General features: G+C 34.9%; 1 protein-coding gene, 1 long non-coding RNA gene and 3 pseudogenes across 2 annotated transcripts; 3 read left to right on the plus strand and 2 right to left on the minus strand.

Moving 5' to 3' along the window:
• The first annotated feature begins 268 nt into the window (after nucleotides 1–268).
• Nucleotides 269–3,998, plus strand: LOC120149503 (annotated as a pseudogene).
• A 377-nt stretch (nucleotides 3,999–4,375) lies between these two features.
• On the minus strand, nucleotides 4,376–5,412 carry LOC120149462. Its single transcript, XR_005518476.1, has 4 exons — nucleotides 5,229–5,412; nucleotides 4,924–5,085; nucleotides 4,615–4,655; nucleotides 4,376–4,532 (listed from the first exon to the last, which is right to left on the minus strand). It is a non-coding gene; the product is annotated as an uncharacterized LOC120149462 (long non-coding RNA).
• A 4,007-nt stretch (nucleotides 5,413–9,419) lies between these two features.
• Nucleotides 9,420–11,723, plus strand: LOC120149504 (annotated as a pseudogene).
• A 2,634-nt stretch (nucleotides 11,724–14,357) lies between these two features.
• LOC120149476 (AAA-ATPase At3g50940-like) lies at nucleotides 14,358–16,036 on the plus strand. Its single transcript, XM_039162250.1, has 2 exons — nucleotides 14,358–15,386; nucleotides 15,496–16,036. The coding sequence occupies exons 1-2, from the start codon at nucleotides 14,403–14,405 to the stop codon at nucleotides 15,892–15,894; spliced, it is 1,383 nt and encodes a 460-aa protein (XP_039018181.1). The 5' UTR covers nucleotides 14,358–14,402; the 3' UTR covers nucleotides 15,895–16,036.
• Nucleotides 16,037–16,882: 846 nt separating this feature from the next.
• Nucleotides 16,883–21,149, minus strand: LOC120149475 (annotated as a pseudogene).
• Nucleotides 21,150–22,800: the final 1,651 nt, after the last annotated feature.

Consider the following 22,800-nt stretch of genomic DNA (forward strand, 5'->3'; position numbering starts at 1 on the left):
GATTATGGGATTATCATGGAAACTATAAGTGTTGCCACTCCTATTAACTTGAAGAAGAGTTCAAAGACCGGGATCCCGGAACAGCCTGTTCTTTATCTTAATATCCAACCGTTTGATAAAGGTAGCTCCAGCTCGTCATCGAGAGGCAGCTTGCCAAAAGGACTGTCACTTGATAAGGATGGGAGTGACTGTTTCTGAATCAATATATGAAGAAGCCGAGATTGCCTCTTTAACTGATGACGATGATCTTTCTACACATTCATCACATAACCAACATGACAAGGTATTTGAGTTCATTATTCTCCTGTTGTTATTTGTTTCCATTTACATTGAATTGTCTCTATAATGCCCTTGAATTAGAGGTTTTTAATTGAGTTGGCTTTAAGATTTCTGAAATCGTCTTGGCAGACTCAAGGGTTCCTGAAGCATTGCCATAAGCAAAGTTTTCATGGGAATAAGAACAATTATGCTTTGATAATCCTGTATTATGCTGTTGTTATTTGAAATTACTTTTACCGAGCATATGCATCGTTCTGAATAATGCTGGCAATTAGGCCATACCCTGAACTCAAAATCACTAGGAGCAATAACATGAGCAAAATTTATTGTTACTGCTTTATGAGAGTCTATGTTAGCTTTGGACAGACACTGGATTGAAGTTTCTATGTACGAGCATGATTCTATTATAGGGCTGTTGTAGTTTCTGGTTAATTTGATGACTGTCATCAACCTAGCAAACTATATATTTCTAATGTTTAATTGCAAGTCACAATTGACTACAGATTGGATCAGAACCAGTGAATGGCAGGATAGCAAGGCCTGGACTCGCTTTTCCTTCTGATGGAACAAGTGCAAACTCAGGGGTAAGTACATTGGGTGAAGTATTCAAGCAATTGAATGGGAATACATCTCTTTCCTCTTCAAAGCACTTTTCCTCCAATCCTGAGAATCCTGTAACTCATCACACGGGTAAAGTTTCATCCTCAAAGGCCCGTGTTGCCATTCCTGTTGATGTGAACTCAGATAATGTAAAAGATGAAGACTCCCAAAGAAAGACAAAGGATGCTAGAAAAGCCAGAAGACATGACCAAAGCCACGTAGACAGATATTTAAGTACCAATTCACGTGTTCGTCATTGGGAGGGAAATGCTGAGAAGTCATCATGGGAAGATGAGCTGGATAGCCAGATTTTGGGTCCCGAGGAATATTCTCTGCAGGAGAGGTTAGGTTTTAGACCACCTCAGGATTCTCAGAGAAAGCAAGTCGCATTGAGGAGTAATACTTTTGCGTCCAGTAGGGCAACAACTGAACTGAAAGGTGGTTTCCTATCGAATGATAGACAAAAGTGTGCGACACCTGTTCAGTTACATGTTAGCAAAGCTAAGAGCAATGGACCATCAAAGATCCAGTTCATGGAGAACTCGAAGGAGAATCCTATCCCTGATAAGACTTCTAATGGTACAACTGGCATACTTGGTGAAAGGGAAGAATCCACAAACAGCTTTTCAAACAGCAAAGTTGACTCAGGAAACAGTCATGGGCTGCTAAAAAAAACTCAGGTCAAGAAGGCAAAGGAAAATGATATTTCTGAAAAGATTCATAACAGTTCTACAAGCGACACGTGTAATGAAAGCAACGAAAATGCAAAGAGCTTTTCCAACAACAAAGTTGAACTGTACTCCAAAATTGAAATGCTTGAAGAAGAATTAAGAGAAGCTGCAGTTCTCGAGGCTAGTCTTTATTCTGTTGTTGCAGAGCATGGAAGTTCTACAAACAAGGTTCATGCTCCTGCTAGACGACTTTGTAGATTCTATCTTCATGCTTGTAGAGCAAATACCCAAGATAAGAGGCCGAGTGCTGCAAGGGCTGCTATTTCAGGATTGGTTTTGATCTCTAAAGCATGTGGAAATGATGTTCCAATGTGTGCACGCACAGTTTCCGTAATTTGTTTCTTTTTAGAAAATGAATCCGGGGGATTTTAGATTCTACCTTTTCTTTTGTCAAAGATGTTAATTTGTTTGCATGCTGTACAAAATAACAATTAGTAATCTGTGGCGTAATGCTTATCTCTTCACACCTTTAACCTGATATTCATTTCTTTACAATTTTAATAGGTTAACCTTCTGGTTATCAAATACAATTGTATTGAGAGCTACTGTTAGCCACGCTATTAAGGAAATGAAGCTATGTTCAAAATGTTCGGATGACTGGGTGGATCTTCAGACATTTTTACTTGCATTGCAAAAGTTTGAAGCTTGGATCTTCTCCAGAATAATCGAATCTGTCTGGTGGCAGGTCAATCCTTCCTGTAAGCTCACATCATTATATCTTCAGAGGTCGTACCTGACATTATTTCCCTCTATTATATTTGCTAGACTTTGACTCCATATATGCAGTCTGCTGCTGCAAAGAGCTCAAGCTCGAGGAAAACCTTGGGCTGAAGACATGGATTAGGTGATCAAGAGCAGGGGAACTTTTCAGTTGAGCTTTGGAAGAAGGCTTTTGAAGATGCCTGTGAAAGGCTTTGTCCCCTTGGAGCATGTGGGCACTAGTACGGCTGCTTAGCTGTGCTGGCTAAATTGGTATTATGATATACTATATGATTTGTTTTCACATATGCATGGAGGACATGTCCTTGTTTCTTATGATTTTATTATCTAATTGATAATGTTGTTGAAATGCAAATTTGATAGAGACAGTGTTGTCTGTTCCATCATTAGGTAATGGAGCAATTGGTTAGTAGATTAGATGTTGCAATGTTCAATGCTATTCTTCGTGAATCAGCTGATGAAATGCCAATGGATCCCATCTCCGATCCAATAAGCGTTTCAAAGGTTCTTCCCATTCCTGCAGGAAAATCAAGTTTTGGGGCAGGCGTACAACTAAAAAATGCCGTGAGTAACAGAGTTCTGGCTTCTTTCTATGTAGCTACTTTCGTACTTAATTGCCTCCTCGGTGTGCAAGATCTTATCTATGTAACACATCAGATGCTTTTTCTAGTCGCAGAATTATTACTCATTTAAAGAAAGCTAAATGTCTGCACCCTGTGATTCCTTGCTCCAAATGTTATGTCAACAGATAATAAAAGATTGTGATTAGAATTTGAAATTGCTTCAATGAAGTTGCTTGAATAATGACATAAGAACGAAGACGTTTATTACATTTCTATCATTGTGTTACCAGATTGGAAACTGGTCAAGATGGCCAACAGATCTGTTTGGTATCGATGAAAATGAGAGTCCCGAAGGCAGCAAGGAAGTAGGCGACTGCAAAAATGCTGTATGTGACGGTTCCTTCAAGTCTTTTTGCCTCCTAAATGCATTGAGTGATCTCACGATGCTTCCATCCGAGATGCTTGTGGATAGGTCTACTAGGAAAGAGGTATAGTTCTGAAATTATTAAAACATTAATTTTAATTTCCATAAGCAATAATATATATATTGTATTATACCTCATCTTCCCTTTGAATTTTAATGCTGTAGGTATGCCCTAAGTTCAGTGCCCCCCTGATCATCAGAGTTCTTAACAAGTTTGTACCTGTTGAGTTCAACCCGAATTCAGTTTCACAGGCAGTTTTTGAAGCATTGGAGGAGGTTTGTTGTAAAACAAGATACAATTTTTTGCTTAGATACAACCTTTCCATTTCTTTCATCACTCTGCACAGTTGCAAGTTTATGGCACTCAGTTCTCGTTTTCTTCTCAATCAGGACCTTTCCGAGGCCGGAGAAGATTCTGTTTCAAACTTCCAATGTATGGCTACTCCTATAGTCTATTCGCCACCTTCCACGAATTCCCTAAAAGACGTTACAGGAGGTCAAACCATGGAAAGGAGTCGGTCATTGGTGCTTAGAAAATCATACACTAGTGATGATGAGCTCGATGAATTGGATTCACCCATTACCTCAATCATGATCGAGATTCGAGAACCCCCGCGGTTCTCCCACTTCAAAAGAATCCATTTGGGTGATTACGGGAAAGGGAGGCCGGAAAGTTGTTAGATATGAGCTAATCCGAGAGATATGGAAGGATGGTGAGTAGCAATTTTTCTTTTCCCTCCCCCTGTACTTTCACCAAACATGTTTTTGTATACATGCGTGTGATCATAGGCTGGTTTATTAAGCTGTTGAGTTTTGTTGGAGTTGAGCAAAAATAGGTATTTTCCTTCAAGTCATCCTACATATATTACGGACTACGAATCCATATCGCCTATTGCACGGTTGCTAGTAAAAGGAAAGATGATCTTCTTTACATGTAAAGATACCCTATAAATTGGATTCATGACCATACTCAGATATAATTTTGAGGGTACCGGAATTCTTATCCTTCATGTAAACTGTTATAGGGGTCCTGTGTGTGAAATATATATATTGACATATGAGAAAATTTTGATATATTGATAGCAAAAAGGTTTCATTTGAGCAAGGAAAAATCAGTGTAGGACATGTGAGCACATGAGCAGTTCGGGTTCTCCTCCCCAGATATGAGGCTGCCGCATCTGCATGACATAGTTGTCGAAATCACCCTCGAGGAACCTGCAAAAAGTTTAACGATTTACTTGCTTGTGGTGCCCCAGTTGTGGCAACAAAGGTTCATTCGAAAAGAGAAAATGCTTACCATTCGGTGTCGGCTCGCCTCTTGATGAATTCATCAACAACCTATCAAGACATATAATCTTTTATCGAGTGCCAATGCAAAGTTAAAGAAGAAAGACATCCGAGTTGTGATAGACCGAAAGTGGTTCGAAATGAAGATAAAGCAAGAAAGACATCTGCAGCTAACAAGAAAACTGAAAAGGGATCGCAGAAAAATCGAAAATTCGGCAAAAATTCCATCCAAGTTATATCGAATTCTGCAGTGAGTACAACTAAAAACCGAATGATGCAAATGGAATCAGACATTGTGAAAAATAGAATAGAAATGTACTTTAGCTCTGAGTTCATCAGCAAGATCTTTCTGGCGGCACTCGGTCGGAGACTGCTTCCCTGACCTCAGCCAAGCGCCGTGAATTACCGAGCGGAACAAACATCTCCCATACCTTTTCCACGTAAAAAGTAATGTGTTTCTCCTTCTTCTTCTTTCATAAACCTGCAAAAATGGATAATAGACAATTAAGCAGCCACCAACTTAGATGTAACTAGCCGTTACCGAAAACTTAAACAAAAAGTTGAACAAACACAAGAACTTAAGCAACATATACATAAGCAGAGAGTGATTTGCTTTCCTCTTACCTTTTTCCTGTTTTACAAAGTATAAAGTTCATACATTGACCGAGTGATTTGTTTATCTCGTCTACTTGTAGACAACTTTATAATTCTGTAATACTTTATAATGTATGGCTTGTGTCCCTAATGCTTCAATGATTTTTTTCCAGCTTTTTACGTGTTTGTTCTATTATTTTAACTTATAGAGAGAGAGAGAGAGAGGATTACACGTGAAATGCTCATGTGTGGTTTAATGTGAAGAAGAAGAAGAAGAAGAAGAAGAAGCACCAGACATGTGAAGAAGAAACAGACACGTGAAATGGTTTGTGGAATTGAAATGGTCATGTGTGCATATAGAGAGAGAGGGCTTACACGTGAAATGCTCATGTGTGGTTTAATGAAAAGAAGAAGAAGAAGCACCAGACATGTGAAGAAGAAACAGACACGTGAAATGGTTTGTGGAGTTGAAATGGTCATGTGTGCATATAGAGAGAGAGGGCTTACACGTGAAATGCTCATGTGTGGTTTAATGTGAAGAAGAATAAAAGACACGTGGAGGGTGATGGAGGATGACTATCGGCGACGCCTAACGCCGACGGTGAGAGGCGGATGGGCACCGGAATTCTAGATCTTTGCCCTCTTCTAATTTTGAGAAGGAGACAAATAAGAAATGATGGATGAAGGAGAATAAATGAGATGAGAGGAAGACGTGCACAGCTGGGGTGAATGTGGGTTTTTTTTATTATTTTAAAATTGTCATGTCACGTTAATGGGTTAACCAAGTATAATGTTTAAGGGACTTAAATTAGATAAATCGATAACATAAGAGATCAAATGTACTTAATTAAAATCTGTTAACCAAAGTCAGTTAAATTAAAAATAAATGAGATTACTGACATAGTTTACCCTATATTTTATCCTTAAACACATTAATATTTTAAAATATAATTAATCTTAATCTAAATAAAAAATAGTTAAATCAATTAAAGAAAATATGAACCCTAAAATTTTTGAAAAGAAAAAACAATTCTCAAATATAAATTCAATTAATTTTATGTTAATTCATTTATTTCGTTTACGTTTATTTATGTTTGATCACGTTTGTTTGTTTATCATTTTAATGAATGAATATGAAAGGACATGAACAAGTTACATTCCTTGATGAACGAACAATAAATTTTGTTTGTTTAGTTGATTTTGTTTGTTCGTTCGTTTGATTAGAGTTAAACGAACGAACATGAATACACCCTTATCGTGTTCGTTCGGTTTGTTTAAAGGTTTACTTGTCAATGTTACTCACACTCTACATTAAATTGACATAGTATCAAAACTAATTCGATAATATTTATTAAAATGATCGTTTTGATCCATATTCTTTATTTGAAATATTTTTTCCTCAACATTTTATTTTAGAGTAAAAAGACACATAATATTTGACTAAATAGTCAATTTGATCCTTATTTTTTTAAAACATTTTAACCCTCAATATTTTATTTTGTTAAGTTATAATTATATAATTTTTTTGTTAACTATCATATTAAATCATTCGTCAAATGTTAGTAACAACTGATTTGATTGGTGTTTTTAAATCGTTAAGTCTTACTGAGAAACTAAAAGATAAATGGTCAAATTAAAATATTTTAAATTAAATGATCAATAGTATAATTTATCCTAAATTCTAACTCTAAACATTAAAATATCTCTAAACTTGATTCTTACCTTTTAAATCCTAAAACATAAATCCTGAAATTATAAAATATCTATGTATCTAAACTTTACTGTCGAAACTGTGCCCGCGGTTTTTTAGGTTTTTATCGGGATCGATCCAATTTAATATTAGGACATGCGGGTTTTAAATAAATATATAAATAAAAAAAATTGGAGCCGCCATCGATCTTTGGGTTAGATAAGTCGAATACCTAAAAATATATTTTAAAATAATTTTAATAAATAATTTAAAAGATAAAAAATTGATATGTATTTGACCAGAGATTTATTTTGAAAAACGGGTTCGGGAGTCGGTTACGTGTGGGAAGGATTAGCACCCCTACAACGCCAAAAAATCAGTACTTAAATGATTATACGTCATCTCAATATTAAAATTGACAAATTTGAATAATATTTAAATTGTGATACTTTTTTAGAAAAATAAAAAATTATTTTATACGAATAATCCTCGAAAATACCTCCATTGTCAGTTAAGGGGGTATTTTTATGGATTCCTTGTACAAAATAGTATTACACTAAATTTTAGATACAATATATAGATAAAAATATATAAACATATAAATTCATTTAAAACATAAAAAATATTATTTTATTCGAGCAATTGTTAGAAACACACTCCTTGCTAGTTAAGGGATATTTCATTAAATTAATCGTATAAAATAATATAAAAAAATTTATTTTATGTAATAAATTTATAAATATATAAATAAAGGATAAAATTATAAATATAGTAACTTTAGGGATTAAATTATAAAAATAATAAAAGATCAAGACAACAATTGTAAATAATTAATATGTGAGGTACTACAAACATAAATAAACCAATAATATTATTAAAAATTAAAAATATTAAATTCGAGGATTAAGTTGTAAAATAATAAAAACTTATGGCCCTAAACAAAAACATCATGTAATTGAGGTACTGGAATTGTAATTTAACCATAACTAAAGGTCAGGATCAAAATGTAAATTATTAAAATTAAAGGACTAAATCAAATATTTATATAAAATACATATAAATACGTTAAGTGACTAAAATGGGAACAAAATAAAATTTGAAACCCAAATTAAAATGCATAGAAATTAATTTCAGTGACCAAAATGAAAAATTAAAAAACTCGAGGGACTGGGAGAATGATTTTCCCATACACTAAATACGCAAAAGCCCTTCCCCAAAACGTCACATGGAGGGGTGTTTATACCCAAAATCGACCCTAAATTACCAAACCCTTTCCTTTTCTATTTTCCCTCTCTCTCTAAAAAGAGAGAAAAGGAAATGCTCTGACTTCTCTCTAAAAACCTCTCGTCGGAGGTAGGTCGGCCACACCGTACATTGGCGTCAAAAACCACCGTCGACGGTGGTCGAAATTTGGAAAATGAACCCAAAATGACCTCGACTTCCCCTAAACCCAAATTTGGCCCCTTTACCTATAAGCTAGTCAATTGACCTAGATCTAAGTGTTTATTTCGAAATATCCGGTGGTTCGACGACGATTTGGAGGCTTCAACGAGGATAAGCTTCACTTCTCTTTCTTGTTTCCTTTCTGTTGTTTAGTGGTTGTTGTTGATTGTTTTCGAATCGTTTTTTTTTTGTTGGGTTCTCTCCGTTTCGAATGGATGTTGGTGGGGTTTTTTCTTGCAGGTTTGGATTTGCTTGTAAATGGGGCTCCAGACTACTTTGTAACTGGGTCTGTAATAATATTTAATTATTATTTAATGATGATAATAATAATAATAATAATAATATTATTATTATTATTATTATTATTATAATAAATAATGTAATGTAAGGACGAAAATCACTGTCTACACTTACATTTTAGCACAAATCAAGTTATCTCAATAGTAAAAGAATTATTGTTATTCTTTGAGGTATATGGTTCGAGCACTAGGAATATCATGGATGTGACCGCTCAATGTCAAATGGTTGATAGTTATCTTTGAATAAATATTGCTTTGTACTTATCTAGATGATAACAACGATTCCTTTAACCACTGAAGTAAGTTTATTCGTGCTATATATCAAACAATTTTATTTTAAAAATATTACATAATTTTTAAAATTTATTTAGAACTATTTTTCCCATTGAGTGTTTTAACCCTACCTTTTAGAGGGAAAAAATAAAGCTACTTAAATCGATGTGAAATCAAAGATTAAATATGGAATTAATTAAATCAATTTAAATTATAATGTAAAATAAAAAATTAACAAAAAAATGAGATAAATTTGATTAAATTCAAAATTTTGAATTAAGAATATCACACTTTTCAAATATTATATCAATTTAAAATCTAAATTAAGATATCTTTGACTAGGCAATATTAAACAAAATATTTCGTTAATTTAAAATCCAAACTAAGATAACTAAGAATTTCACTCAAATCGGAAACCAAGAATAAATAACAAAATCAAAACCTTAAACCTCTAACACAAATAGTTGCTTCTGCATTTCTCATAACATCAACAGAATCGTCCACATCCCTTGAACAATGTTTTCCGTCAAGAACATCCCTTCAACATCATCAATCCTCTCAACGTATACCACATTTTCGGCATCAGCCATGTTGGTCCGAAGCGTGGTTAGTGAGATTCAAGCCATAATCGTCAGCTTATCCCTGAACATCTTCGAAATCTGTTACTATCGAGATTCGATGGCTTTTTCTTGAATCCGTATTCCCAAATGACTCTCGTCATCAACGAATACGAGGGGTTCAGCATCAACGAACTGTATGAAGCTTCCGAAACCTACCTCCAGACGAAAATCTCGGCCTCAATGGGGAGAGTTAAGGCTTTCAAGGTTTCGAGAGACAATAAGGTAATTAAAGATGACCTGAAGAGGCTAACGAGTAATCTTAAAAATTCGAATTTTTATGTAATTTAGATACTGTTTATATTTTCCTGTTAATAATCTGTTTCGTAACATAAAATTTTGTGTCATTCAACGAAGGTAAAAATGACCATACACAAAGGTCAAAAGGTTATTGACGTATACGAAGGAATCGAACTCAAATGGGAGATGATATGTGTCGAGACGAAGGAAAATATCCATATAGGTAAACCCGGAAGAAATATGGGGAATGAAAATAGATTGCTTGAGCTTCGTTTCAATAACAAATGCATGGAAATGGTGACAAGGTCTTATTTGCCGTATGTAATGGAGAGATCCAAGGCCATTAAAGAAGAAAACAAAGTGGTGAAACTCTTTTCACTTAAGAACTTCATTTGTGACGGCCATGGAGGGTGGGGATCGACCAATCTCGACCATCCGGCGACGTTCGATAAATTGGCTATGGATCCGGCGGTGAAGAAGGAGTTGATCGATGATTTGGACCGATTCCTTCGGCGAAGGGATTTCTACAGAAGAGTAGGGAAAGCATGGAAACGAGGGTACTTGCTCTATGGTCCTCCTGGCACAGGCAAGTCTAGTTTGATTGCTGCCATGGCCAACTACCTAAAATTCGACGTCTATGACCTCGAACTCACCGGTCTAAGCAACTCGCAGCTTCGAGGGTTGCTGATTTCAACCCGAAATCGATCAATGGTTGTGATTGAGGATATTGATTGCAGCATTGAGTTTAAGAATCGACAAAGCGAGAGATTCGAGCTTGGGGAATACGACGGATATGAGGAGGATACTAACGAACAGGTGAGAACAACATTCACAATAATATGTTACACGTATATTGTAATCTTACATTTATGTCAAACAAACACGGTAATCTCTCTTCATGACAGTTAACTTTATCGGGGTTGCTTAATTTCATCGACGGGCTATGGTCGAGCTGCGGAGATGAGAGGATAATAGTGTTCACAACCAATCATAAAGACAAGCTCGACCCTGCTTTGCTAAGGCCGGGTCGAATGGACATGCATATTCACTTGTCCTACTGCACCCCTAGTGGATTCAGAGTTCTTGCCTGGAATTACCTATGCATTTCTGATCATGATCTGTTCGATGAAATTGATGAACTAATGATGCAAGTGGAGGTAACTCCTGCAGAAGTTGCGGAAGAGCTTATGAAGAGTGAAGATATTGATATAGCCCTCGATGGACTCCTTAAGTTTCTTCAACACAAGAAATCGAAGTCGGAAAATTGCGACTCCGATGGAAGAGAGACCGGGTTAGAGGATGAAAATGAAAGAAATGGAAGAAATGAGAGTGAAAATAAGATCAAGGCAAAAGAGAGAGGGGGTGAAATTGATAAGATTATTAAGATGAGAAAGAAGGCAAGAAACATTAGGGTTAAACATAGGATAAATTTATTAAATAATTTGAATTGTTAATTTTTTTAGTCTTGAAAATGACGAGACAGAATAAAAAGCATAGAAATTACTATTTTTTGTTTTTGGAGGGAGTTTAAATTGAGGTTTGTTTAAGTTTTTTTTATTATCATTTTATTTTTATAGCAATGGTGAAGATAATATTAAGGTTTAATATAAAAATAAGTATTTAAATTATGCTTCGAAAATTATTTTAATGCTTAAAGAATTTTCGCTAAAAATAGATGTCTAATATTTCAAACGTTATACTTTTAGGTGCTCGGACGTTAACAGCAGTTAAATATCTCTGTTAAGTGACATGTTTCACATGGTAATTTTGAGAATTTATTTAAAAAAATAAAAAAACTAAAAACATTTTTTGTAAAAAAAAAAAAAAAAAGCAGCCCCCTCCCTGTGCTCTCTCTTCCATTATCCCTTCCCTTTCTCCTTCCATGCCCTGTCGGCCGGTCAATGGTGACCGTCACCACCACCACCATCATCACCAGTGTCGACCTCCGATCAAACCCTGTTGACTTTTGTCGTAATATAACACCATTTACCTTGGATAAGCATTCAAAGGTTCATCGAATACAATCGTCATTCTTCATAGATTCTTATCGCCACCACCATTTGACACACCGTGCAACTCTGATCAAAACCCAACCGTTTAACGACGAAGATGACTGGAGATGGTTGGCGATCATTTGGGTTAGAAAATTAAAATTGGGAATTAGGGATTTGTATATTGAGGATTTTAAATTTAGTGATTTTGGGTGACTGTAAGGACAACGATTTATCAATAGATGGGTGGCAATGGGTGGGTGACCGTCCGACGATGACAATGGTGGTCGGAGAAGACCGGCGACGGTTGATAATTGGTTGAAATGAGATATTTAGCTTCTTAGGATTTTTTACAATTTCATTAAAAAATAGGTTTTTATAAAACAATTAAACTTTTTTTTTAAAATTTTTTAATTAAAAATAATATTTTTATTATTAAAATATAAAAATAAATAATATGTACCTAAAAGTATAATCGAGAAAACTTAAGTATCTATTTCAAGGGAAAAATTCTTTAAATAATAAAATATTCTTCAAAAGATAAATTGGACACTTATTTTTGTATTAAACAAAATATTAAACATAAGCACTTATATTTGGTTTCAGCAGAATAGTGCAATTTTCATTTTTCATTTTTTTATAAAATGGAAAAAGTATATGATTATTTAATTGAAAATTTTTAAAATAATTTTTGATAAATGGATATACATTTGAAAACGATTTTTATTGCTTTCTCTTTACAATTTTTTTTTAAATTGAAAATATTGAAATAAAGGTTGTAAATATTTATGTAAATGCAACTATTCATTATTTTGAATTTTTTTAATATTTAATCTTTGATAATGGTTCTAATCCTTGTAGATACAAGATTTTTTTTTATTATTTCTCATATTTATAGTGTAAAAATAGTAAAACTTTTGAGATAATGTTCTCCAATAAATTAATTCACGAGATAATGCACTCCCCAGATTAATTGTTCAAATATGATGAAATCACAGTGTTGGCCGTAGGTCGCCATGCCATCCGGGCGACCTACTAGGTCGCCATTTCTTCTCGAACTACGAGATATTTTGCATGTGCCATGCACGTCCCAACACGCTGAGCATCCGATGTCATCCGAGGGGTAGTCGCCATGCACGCTAGGCTAAGTAACAAATATTATCTACATCGGTAATTAGGCTTTCATGCGATTACCTAAATTTTCCTAAGTAACAACGATTACCTACATCGGTAATTAGGCTTTTTAACTACGTTGAAATGGAGGTTGTCATGTATTCCGGACAACCTTATAGGTCGTCATATGATCCCGACGACCAAACTGGCGAGATGCCTAATTACCGATATAGGTAATAAAGCAACTCACCACAGCTCGCAGGACGATATGGCGACCTCCTTGGTCGTCAGGAGCGTCTGGCGACATATGTTCAAACTGTAAATTTCACCTATCTCAACAAATAATTTCAATTAGACCTTATCTCAACAAATAATTTTTTTCAAAACTCTACACAACAAATCACCCGCGTAAAAATATAGACACCAAACACGTTTTACAGCTAACGTGCCCCTTTAATTAAGGAAAAAATTGAATACTTATTTTACGCGTTTTCTATAAAAGTTTGAAGACTTAGGGAAAGGAACCCTATAGGCACCTATATTTGTCACGCAAATTAGGGTAAATTACAAATTTGATAACTGAATTGCCATGTGATTTCTATTTTATTCATTGTACTTTTAAAAATTTTAAATTTGCTCACTGAACTTTATATATTAAACTTATTTTAATATTAAAATTCAGCCACATAGGATTTCTATTTAGTAAAATAAAAATTAATCAGGGAAAAAAAACCTAACCCTCAAATCCTACCATCAAACCCTAACCCCAAATTTACAACTAAAATATATACCAAACTCTAACTCGATCAGCAAATTAATCAGATACAACCATCAAAATCCACAAGCAACTCCAGTGGAAATCTTATAAACTTGTTTCAAGAACCAAACAATCATAATAAATCGTTTTTGCTCTCTTTGAAATCCAAAAATGAAAATATCAAAAAATAAAGAAGATGAAGAGGGAAAAGAGAAAAATGAAGAGGATGAAAATACCAAAAAATCATTTTTGATTTTCCTTGCATGCTTCCACAACTTCCACAGTAGAAAAAATGAGAATGAGAGGATGAAGAAGAAGAATAAAGAAAGAAAAGGAAAAATGAAGAAAAAAAGAAATATAATTTTATATTTAGATTAAAACGATGTCGTTTTGGTCAAAATTTAAATGTTTTAGAGATCCAATACTACATCGTTTTGTTATATGTTTCCAAGTCATAATACCGTTAATTATTTAACAGTGGAGTGATCAAAAGACTCAATTTATAAAGTTCAGTGAGAAAATTGAAAATTTTGAAAGTATGAGTAAAATAAGAATTGCATGAAAGTTCAATTATCAAATTTGTAATTTATCACGCAAATTATTACTTATCGACTAAAGAAGGAAAAAAAAAAAAACAAAGCCAGCTTAACCACGTGCTTGAGTAGCTTGCAACGAAAGAAATCTCCCATGTATAAAAAGCCAATGATATTTGATGATAGTCGAAGATCATACCCTTTTCTGCATTTTAAATTGTCAATTTAATCACCCCAAAATTCTCAAGATGTTCTCTGTAAAAAACATCCCTTCAACGACATCAGTCCTCTCCACATACACTACATTCACCGCATCGGCCATGCTGGCCCGAAGCGTGGTTAGGGAGGTTCAAGCCATAACCGCGCAGGTTATCCCGGAACAACTCCAAAACCTGTTACTGTCGAAACTCAGAGGCTTTTGTTCAACTTCTTCCCAGATGACTCTCCTCATCAATGAATATGAAGGGTACTGCCTCAATGAACTGTATGAAGCTTCGACGACCTACTTACAGACGAAAATCACAGCGTCGATGAAGAGGCTTAAGGTTTCCAAGGCTCCGAGAGACAATAAAGTAACTGTAACCATTCAAAGAGGCGAAAAGGTTCTCGACATGTACGAAGGAATCCAACTCAAATGGGAAATGTGTTATGTTGAGAAAAAGGAAATGAATCATCAAGGAAATGATGAAAATAAAGTGTTTGAGCTCAGTTTTCATAACAAATGCATGGAAATGGTAATAAATTCTTACTTGCCATATGTAATTGAGATGTCGAAAGCCATCAAAGAAGAAAAGAAGGTGGTGAAACTCCTTTCACTCGGACACTTTGGTGAAGACAGCGATGGAACATGGGGATCGACCAATCTCGACCATCCGGCCACTTTCGATAAACTGGCAATAGACCCTGCAGTCAAGAAAGAGATACTCGACGACTTGGACAGATTTGTTCGAAGAAGGGATTACTACAAAAGAGTAGGAAAAGCATGGAAACGCGGGTACTTATTGTATGGTCCTCCCGGGACAGGGAAGTCGAGCTTGATTGCTGCCATGGCCAACTACCTAAAATTTGATGTCTATGACCTCGAACTCACTAGCATTTACGACAACTCGGAACTCCGAAGGTTGTTGGTTTCGACCAAAAATCGATCAATGGTTGTGATTGAGGATATCGATTGCAGCATTGACCTCCAGAATAGACAAGATGAGAGGTCTGGGCCTGGTACTGATAACAAGGTAAGTGAAAGCATATATAGGCGATCATCATGATTTATTTTATCACATAATAAGCCTATACAAGTTCCATTAATTACTAAACTGTTGCTAATATCTATCTTCATGACAGATAACTTTATCAGGGTTGCTTAATTTCATCGACGGGCTATGGTCAAGTTGCGGAGACGAGAGAATAATAGTGTTTACAACAAATTATAAAGACAAGCTTGACCCGGCTTTGCTAAGGCCGGGTCGAATGGACATGCATATCCACATGTCCTACTGCACCCCTAGTGGATTCAGGGTCCTTGCTTCTAATTACCTATGCATCACTCATCATAATCTGTTCGATGAAATTGATGAATTGATGGTGGAAGTGGAGGTAACTCCTGCAGAAGTTGCAGAAGAGCTTATGAAGAGTGAAGACACTGACATTGCCCTCGAAGGACTCATCGAGTTCCTTCGGGACAAGAAAGTGCGATCTGAAGATCGTGACTCCGATCGCAAAGAAGCAGGTTTAGATAGGTAAATCCGTTCATACTAAATTGAATTTCAAGACATGGTTTTCTACCTACATGAAATCTAGTGGCAAACACCATTGCATTGCTTGGTGATATGTATTTAGCATTGCAAAAGGTTTTGAATAATATTTTCAGCTTGTCTAAATTATATAACTTGACCCAATATCAATATACGTTTTTAGCGGCATTTTTTTAGCTCTATAACAACATTTTTCAGTGCCGCTAAAAACTTTCCCAACGTATGTAAAAACGTCGCAAGAAGCTCCGCAAAAGGTAGCGGCGTTTGTGAACTTTAATTTTTTTATTAATTTAAAAAATAATTTATTCTTACCTTAACTTAAATATTTATATTTTATTTTTATAATATTTTAAAATTAAGATAAAAATAAAATATATTTTTAACTTAAAATAAGAATAAAATATACATTTTTAAATCAAAATAAAAATAAAAAATATATTTTAAATTAAAAATAAGAATAAAATAGTTAAGTTAGAATATAGGAATTTAAATTTAGACTAATATACAAAATATATATTATATCTAATCTATCCCAAATCAAGTAATTTGCTTGGTTTAATGGTTGGCACGCATTTCTTTCAAACCCAAGGCCCAGGTTTGATTTCCCCCTCCCTTATTTAAGCAGCTTCAATTTTTTTTTCCACTAGAGGATCACACGTGCTATTATCTGATTGGTGAGAAATAAAACTATTAAATTTAAATAAATTAAATCTTCCAATCAAACGATGACATGTGTCATGATATTTAAAACTAATGACATGTGGCACGATATGATTCGAAGATTAATTTTAATTTATTAAAATTATGATCAAATTGATATAATATATAGGTAACAGTGACCAAATGTGTAATTATACCAATTTTATTAACTGTCACATCAGTATTTTCGTTAAATGTTAACGGCAAGTGACATGATGAATGTATTTAAATAGTTAAGTGACGACTGACAAAAATTCAAAAATAATGGTCAAAATAAAACGGGCTATAGTTATGAGACCAGAGGCTGATACCATCTCTTGTTTTGCTGCTTCACTTGAAGCTAAATTTAGCAAAACCGTAATGGATTTCTCCGTCCAGGTATGGTCACCCGAGACCACAAGTGACTGGAGGCGATTAACTATGCCAGCAGAAAGAATACTGGAGTGGTCGGTTGAAAGATTATAAAGCGTGTGAAGAGCATCAAGCTTGCATTGTGAATCAGTTTCACCTCCTAGTAGCTGGACTAAAAATGGGACAGCCTTACTTGAGCCTATGATCGATTTGGCTTGCTCAAAGCAAGAGAGATTAAGATACAGAGCAGTTGCCGATTCATCGGCTTTTGAGTTGGAAATCATACGCTCCTGCAATAGAATCACCCCAGCCGCTAACATCAATTCCTTGTTCCTGATATTTATTTTAGAGAAAAACAAGAACATCAAAAAGATTCATCTTAATAATGGCATACATAACGCCGAACAATCACATGAATAACAGTGCTAATATTAATAACACGTATTGCTCGTAACGATTCATCTCCGGGTTTAACTAAGCAAAGGCATAAGACATGAGCAACATACCTGTTATTGTTGACAGCAAGGTTAAAGAGAGCCATTGCCCCGACTTCTTGAGCTCTTGCATTCCGTTCACGCACAGCCAACTCTAGAAATCGCAATAATCCTTCAACAAAACCGTTAGCCCCCATAAAAACCCTGGCCTCTTCATCATCTTTCAGCAAAAGCCTTATTTGTTCCACAACTTTGCATCTCTCCATCAATTTCTCTTCGTCATTCAGGACAGATAGGACTTCCTGATATCTTTCTAATACGTTGAGCTCGAAAACTTCTTCCTGTGGGGATCAAGATTCATCTTCAGCTTCATTTCCTTCCACATCCTTACTTGTAACACTCTCCTCAAAAGGAACCACCTTAGCCCCCTTGAAGTTGCATGAACCAACACTATCCGTTGATCTAGAATTTGCAGTCTCGGATACAGACAAGGCCAGTCTCCAGTAGTTAAGATCAAGAGACTCTTGGGGGGCATCGGGGATAGGAACTCCGTTCTGTTCACACCAACTTGCAATGAGACCCTTGACACAGTAATTAGGAGTCAAAGAGAGATGCGGGAGCTTCTGTTGAGTCTTCGGACAGGTGTCGTGCCCATCCCTAAACCATTTCTCGATGCAGATCCTTTCATATGTCTGTCCAGAGGCAATTACAGTTGGTTCATACATATGCTGCAATGATATTGGACAACGTAATTCTTCGGGTAGAAGGGGTATCTCTTCAGATCTCCTAATGTTTGTCCTGAAATTGAATGAATTGAGCTTTGACAGCTGCAGCTCAAATGCGTGGCCATTACCACCAGCCCCTCCATAATCAAGAGAACCCAAAACAATGGGGGAACAGGGTGCTGAACCCTGTGAGTCATTATCATCTGAAACCTCACTTCGAAATAACTTGGAGTATTTCCTCATAAGAGATAAAAGATAAGCCACAATAGATTCCTTCCTCTCGTCCTCTTCTAAACGGGCTCTTTCGATCACCTTCTTGAGAGCCCTTCTTTCAGCAAGGGCAGCTCTAGAAAACGTGATGCCAAGTTTAGAAGCTGTCTGGTGAAAAGACTCGAGTTCATTGGTATCATTACATTCTTCAAAATTCCTCCCATTCTGGAGTAATGCAATTATTTCTTCACCAACTTGCTTCTCATACGGATCGAGTGAGAAAACAGCCTCCTCAAGTTCATTTACAATCTCTAACACCTGAAGCCAAACAAGTAATCGAGAATACCGTTAGTGTACGAGAAAAAGCAACAGCTACTCAGGGTTTCACATAGGAAGATTCATATTGCAGGTAACTCCAATATAACCATGACAGCAAATTTCCTAATAATTTGAAAATCCTTCTTGATTTGAACCACAATCATTAGGAAATATAACAATGCACTAGGATGATTTGGATAAACACAAACTTTAACTGCTTGCAAAAAAGATCCTTGTTTATTTGAATACTCGAAAAATTACATAATTTCAATCTCAAACCAAAAGGGGAGAATCATTACCTGACATCCAATGGACTGTGGAACTATATCTTCTACGCGCCTAAGACTATCAATAAGAGCAGATTTGGCCTTCTCAAATTTCAGAAGAACAGAATCTCCGGTAATAGCCTAAATGTGAAGAACAATACCGTTAGTAAAAATCTCTAAGAAAAAACATGGTGTAAAACAAAACATAGAAAAATCAGTAAGTGAATGCATCAAACAAAAATCAAAAACACTACTCTAAGAATACATATGAGTACATACATATACAACTATGCATAAATATATCTTGCCTAGTAAAGTTTACTACATGTTGAACAGTGTTGAAGAACATTTTTAGCCTTTTCTAGAGCTATATGCAATGAGCATAAAGTCTGAATCCCAGATTTGCTCCTAGGCCGTGCTGCTTCTACGGAAGGGAATATCGACAAAACTTTGCAATAAATTTCTGAAAGTGTCTTGCACATTTCTCCATGTAACTGCATGAGAAAAAAAATAGAAAATAGGTTAGAAAACTGTGAAAATTCAGATTTTTTTCCTTTGTCCTAAAAAAATGCGACAAGATTCAAACATTACAACTTCCCAAAAACAGGTCTTTTATTTTAAAAAAAAACAGTAACAAGAACTATAAACTTAAGAGATGAATTGATACCAACAAAAAAAAATTCTGCAAAGTTTTTTAAAAAAATGGCAAGCAAGCATGTGCTTTTTTGTGAAGTTAATTAGAATTCAAAGAACAGCAAAAAAAATCCAAATGCTACCAAATTCTTACCTTGGCATCACTAACTGCAAACAGGTTCTCTTCAACCTCAGAGTCATCCATAATTTAGCCTTCAAAGCAGGAAACCATTAAAATACAATCTATATCAACTGAAATGCCCAGGAAAATAGAACAGAGTCAGATAGGTTATAAACTAGCCGCCAACAAATATTTTAAAAAACAAAATAAAGTTCAAATTACATTGATAATTTTAAAACTTTAATGTTATATTAATTTTATACCCTTAATTAACAATTTCGAACAGAAAAAAGAAAATCATTGCCCTTCTCTTCGACACCAAAATGGTTACCAACCATGAAAAAAAATCACAACCCCTCTCGGATTGCACTGAAAGGAACCAAGCTTTAAGAACTTCAAATTGAATAAAAGGATGCACCTCAGCAAAGTAAATGACATATTTGTCTCATTTCTATAGTTCTCTTTTTCTATATGAACAAATTATCTTTCAGAATATATATATATAGAGAGAGAGAGATACACGCACGCATATATGTATAATTTTCAACTGTCTCCTCTCATACGCCTAAAAGTTTAAAAATAAAACACTGCATACGTTGAAATGGACAGGGAAAAGGCCTCACCACATAAAAGAGAAAAAAACTAGGCAATATGAGCGTTCATGGATAAGCTATTGATTTGGACATCATTGCGACTTCAAAACAAATGCAAACACGTATTTAAATGGAAAGAAAAATTTTGCAGAAATTCGATTTTTGATCTAAATATGTCACCGTCAAACACCGTGAGAGGGAACTTGAAATCCTGGAAGAAACAAAAATCTTACCATTGCTGCTAAGAAATTTGGTTTAGACATCTCATAAAACAATTGAAAAATGAAATCAATATTTTATTAAGTAAAGAAACAGTTAAATCAAACGATAACTGTTTAAAAGAATGGAAGAAAAATGAATCCACAAATTGTATGGAACAAAATGACCTTTGTGAAAGCGATCGGAGACAAGACTGGACGAGAATCACTATCGGATTGAATTCGAAAACAAGCAAAACAAACAAGAAACTCACGAACATAGACTAAGCAGGGCGGAGAAAATAACAACATGTAACACGAAATGCTAATTTTCCTATGGAGATCGGGAGAAACAGGAAAAAAAAAACAGAAACGCGCCAAAAATGGAATTTACAAACACGACTTTGAAAATAAAAACAAACTCTGCTATTTTCAAACAATGCCTATTTTGTTCTGAAATGAAAATTACAATGAGATTGCCAATAGCCATGTGGATTGTTGGTTAAGTGCTAACTCCAAGCTTTCAAGTAAAGAAAGGGAAAAATTAAAACGAGATTGGATCAAAGTCAGGGTTCAAAAAAAAGGAGAAACATACAGGAGAAAACGGAGGTAACCAAGGCGGCTTCATATAAAATTTTCTCGGAAAATTAGGATTTCAGTTAGATTCTTGGATTCAAAATTTTCTCAGAGGAAAATCTGGAATGCAGAGAGGATTGGGTGTTTGGTTCTCGAGAAAGTGAGGGTAAATAACCAAATGGAAAGGAATATTGGAAATTATTTTTATAAAGAAATAAATAAAAATTATTGCAGGTGAAAGACTGTAAATGCTACAAGTATAAAGCACCAGTGAATTCTGTGCCACGCATTACTTCTATTATTAATATTATCAAATTTATTTTTCAAATATATTTTTTCCTTCTTAAATTCTTAAAAATATTAAACTTATTTAAATTTGTAAATAAAATAAGAGTGTACTAATTGCTAAATTATAATTATCAGTATTCGAACATGAGGACGACACAATTTGTACCGATAACATACGGTCGTATACGTACTGATAACGTACCAACAAAAAAAAGCAAAAACAAAGCGATTTCAAGGGCATTTTGGGGACAAGAGAAAAAAAACAAACTTCTATTTCATTGGCGGCAGACATGTTTCCGTGAAGGAGAACAGAGGCGGGAATCTCCTATGGTGTTGTGAAAATAATAATAAGGGCCGGCCCGCCCATCCACGTGGACATGTTTTAAATACAAATTTTGAACTTCACCCGCTTATAATATGCCCACCGCTGTGATCTGATCAACAGCACCTAAGATGGAGGATTTAACTTAAATTCATGAGTTTTGATTTGATTCGATTTTAAAAAAAATTAAATTTGACTATGATTAAGCGGACTAAATTTTTTAAAGATATGAGATTGGGTAGGATGAGAATCTTTTATCCGACCTGATCCGAAGATAATAATATAATTTTTTAAAATAATATTATTTTTAATTAAGTCCTTATTTATACCAGATCGATTGGGTTATGTCAGATTTATACTCTAAACTTTGATCGGATAAGATTCGTGTGGAGAATATATATTTTTGGGTCGGTCGAGTCAGATGAAACATATATAAATTTTAGGTTGGAACAAATTTGGGTGAATAATACATATTTTTAAATCAAGCCTGATTGACCGGAAAATCGACCCTTATCCGACTCGTTACGAACCCTAGGTACCCAAAGAGTTATATCATTATCATTCTCACGAGAAAGGATCCAATTCCAACGAGCAAACGTTATTCAAAGTTACAAAAAGCTATAATACAGGTTAGATCTCAATCTTATTATTATATCTCATTTGAAATTAGTTAGGACGAAATTAAGATTAAATATTATGAGAAATTAAGTTATTTTTTTAGTAAAAGAATAAAGATTTATTAAATATATAAATATAAAAAAATGACTGTCCCTTTTTCCTATATATATGGGGTAAGGGGGAGGTAAGATAGTAGGCTACCCCCAACACCAGGTTGAGAGCAGCTTCCGTAAAAGACCTCCGAATTATGAAATGCCTTCCGTAGGATTCGATCTCACGACCTCAAGGTTAAGAACCTTGTGCTCTACCAACTGAGCTGAATGGTCATCTCTTATTAAATATATAAATGTTTAAAAATTATTAATTAATATTTAAGTTAAACAATTTGAGGATTGGATTCAGATTGCTAGATTTATGGATTCCCGTGGACTCGTAGTCACTATTCCTACGGCAGTAATTGGGAGATGAATGCGCACGTGCCATGTCACATGATGTCGTGTCGATTGTCCGAAGCTTTGGCGGCCAGGTTGTTTGCAGTCTGAGG

Source organism: Hibiscus syriacus, unplaced genomic scaffold (assembly GCF_006381635.1).
Source record: "Hibiscus syriacus cultivar Baekdansim isolate YM2019G1 unplaced genomic scaffold, ASM638163v2 tig00111005_pilon, whole genome shotgun sequence".
NCBI lineage: Eukaryota > Viridiplantae > Streptophyta > Magnoliopsida > Malvales > Malvaceae > Hibiscus > Hibiscus syriacus.

What these genes read in the sequence shown, in the direction of transcription:
- LOC120149476 (XM_039162250.1), top strand. Translation starts at nt 14,403, where the DNA reads ATGTTCTCTGTAAAAAACATCCCTTCAACGACATCAGTCCTCTCCACA. An exon ending in GGCCTGGTACTGATAACAAG is followed by an intron (nt 15,387 to 15,495) that starts GTAAGTGAAAGC and finishes TCTTCATGACAG; the next exon opens with ATAACTTTATCAGGGTTGCT.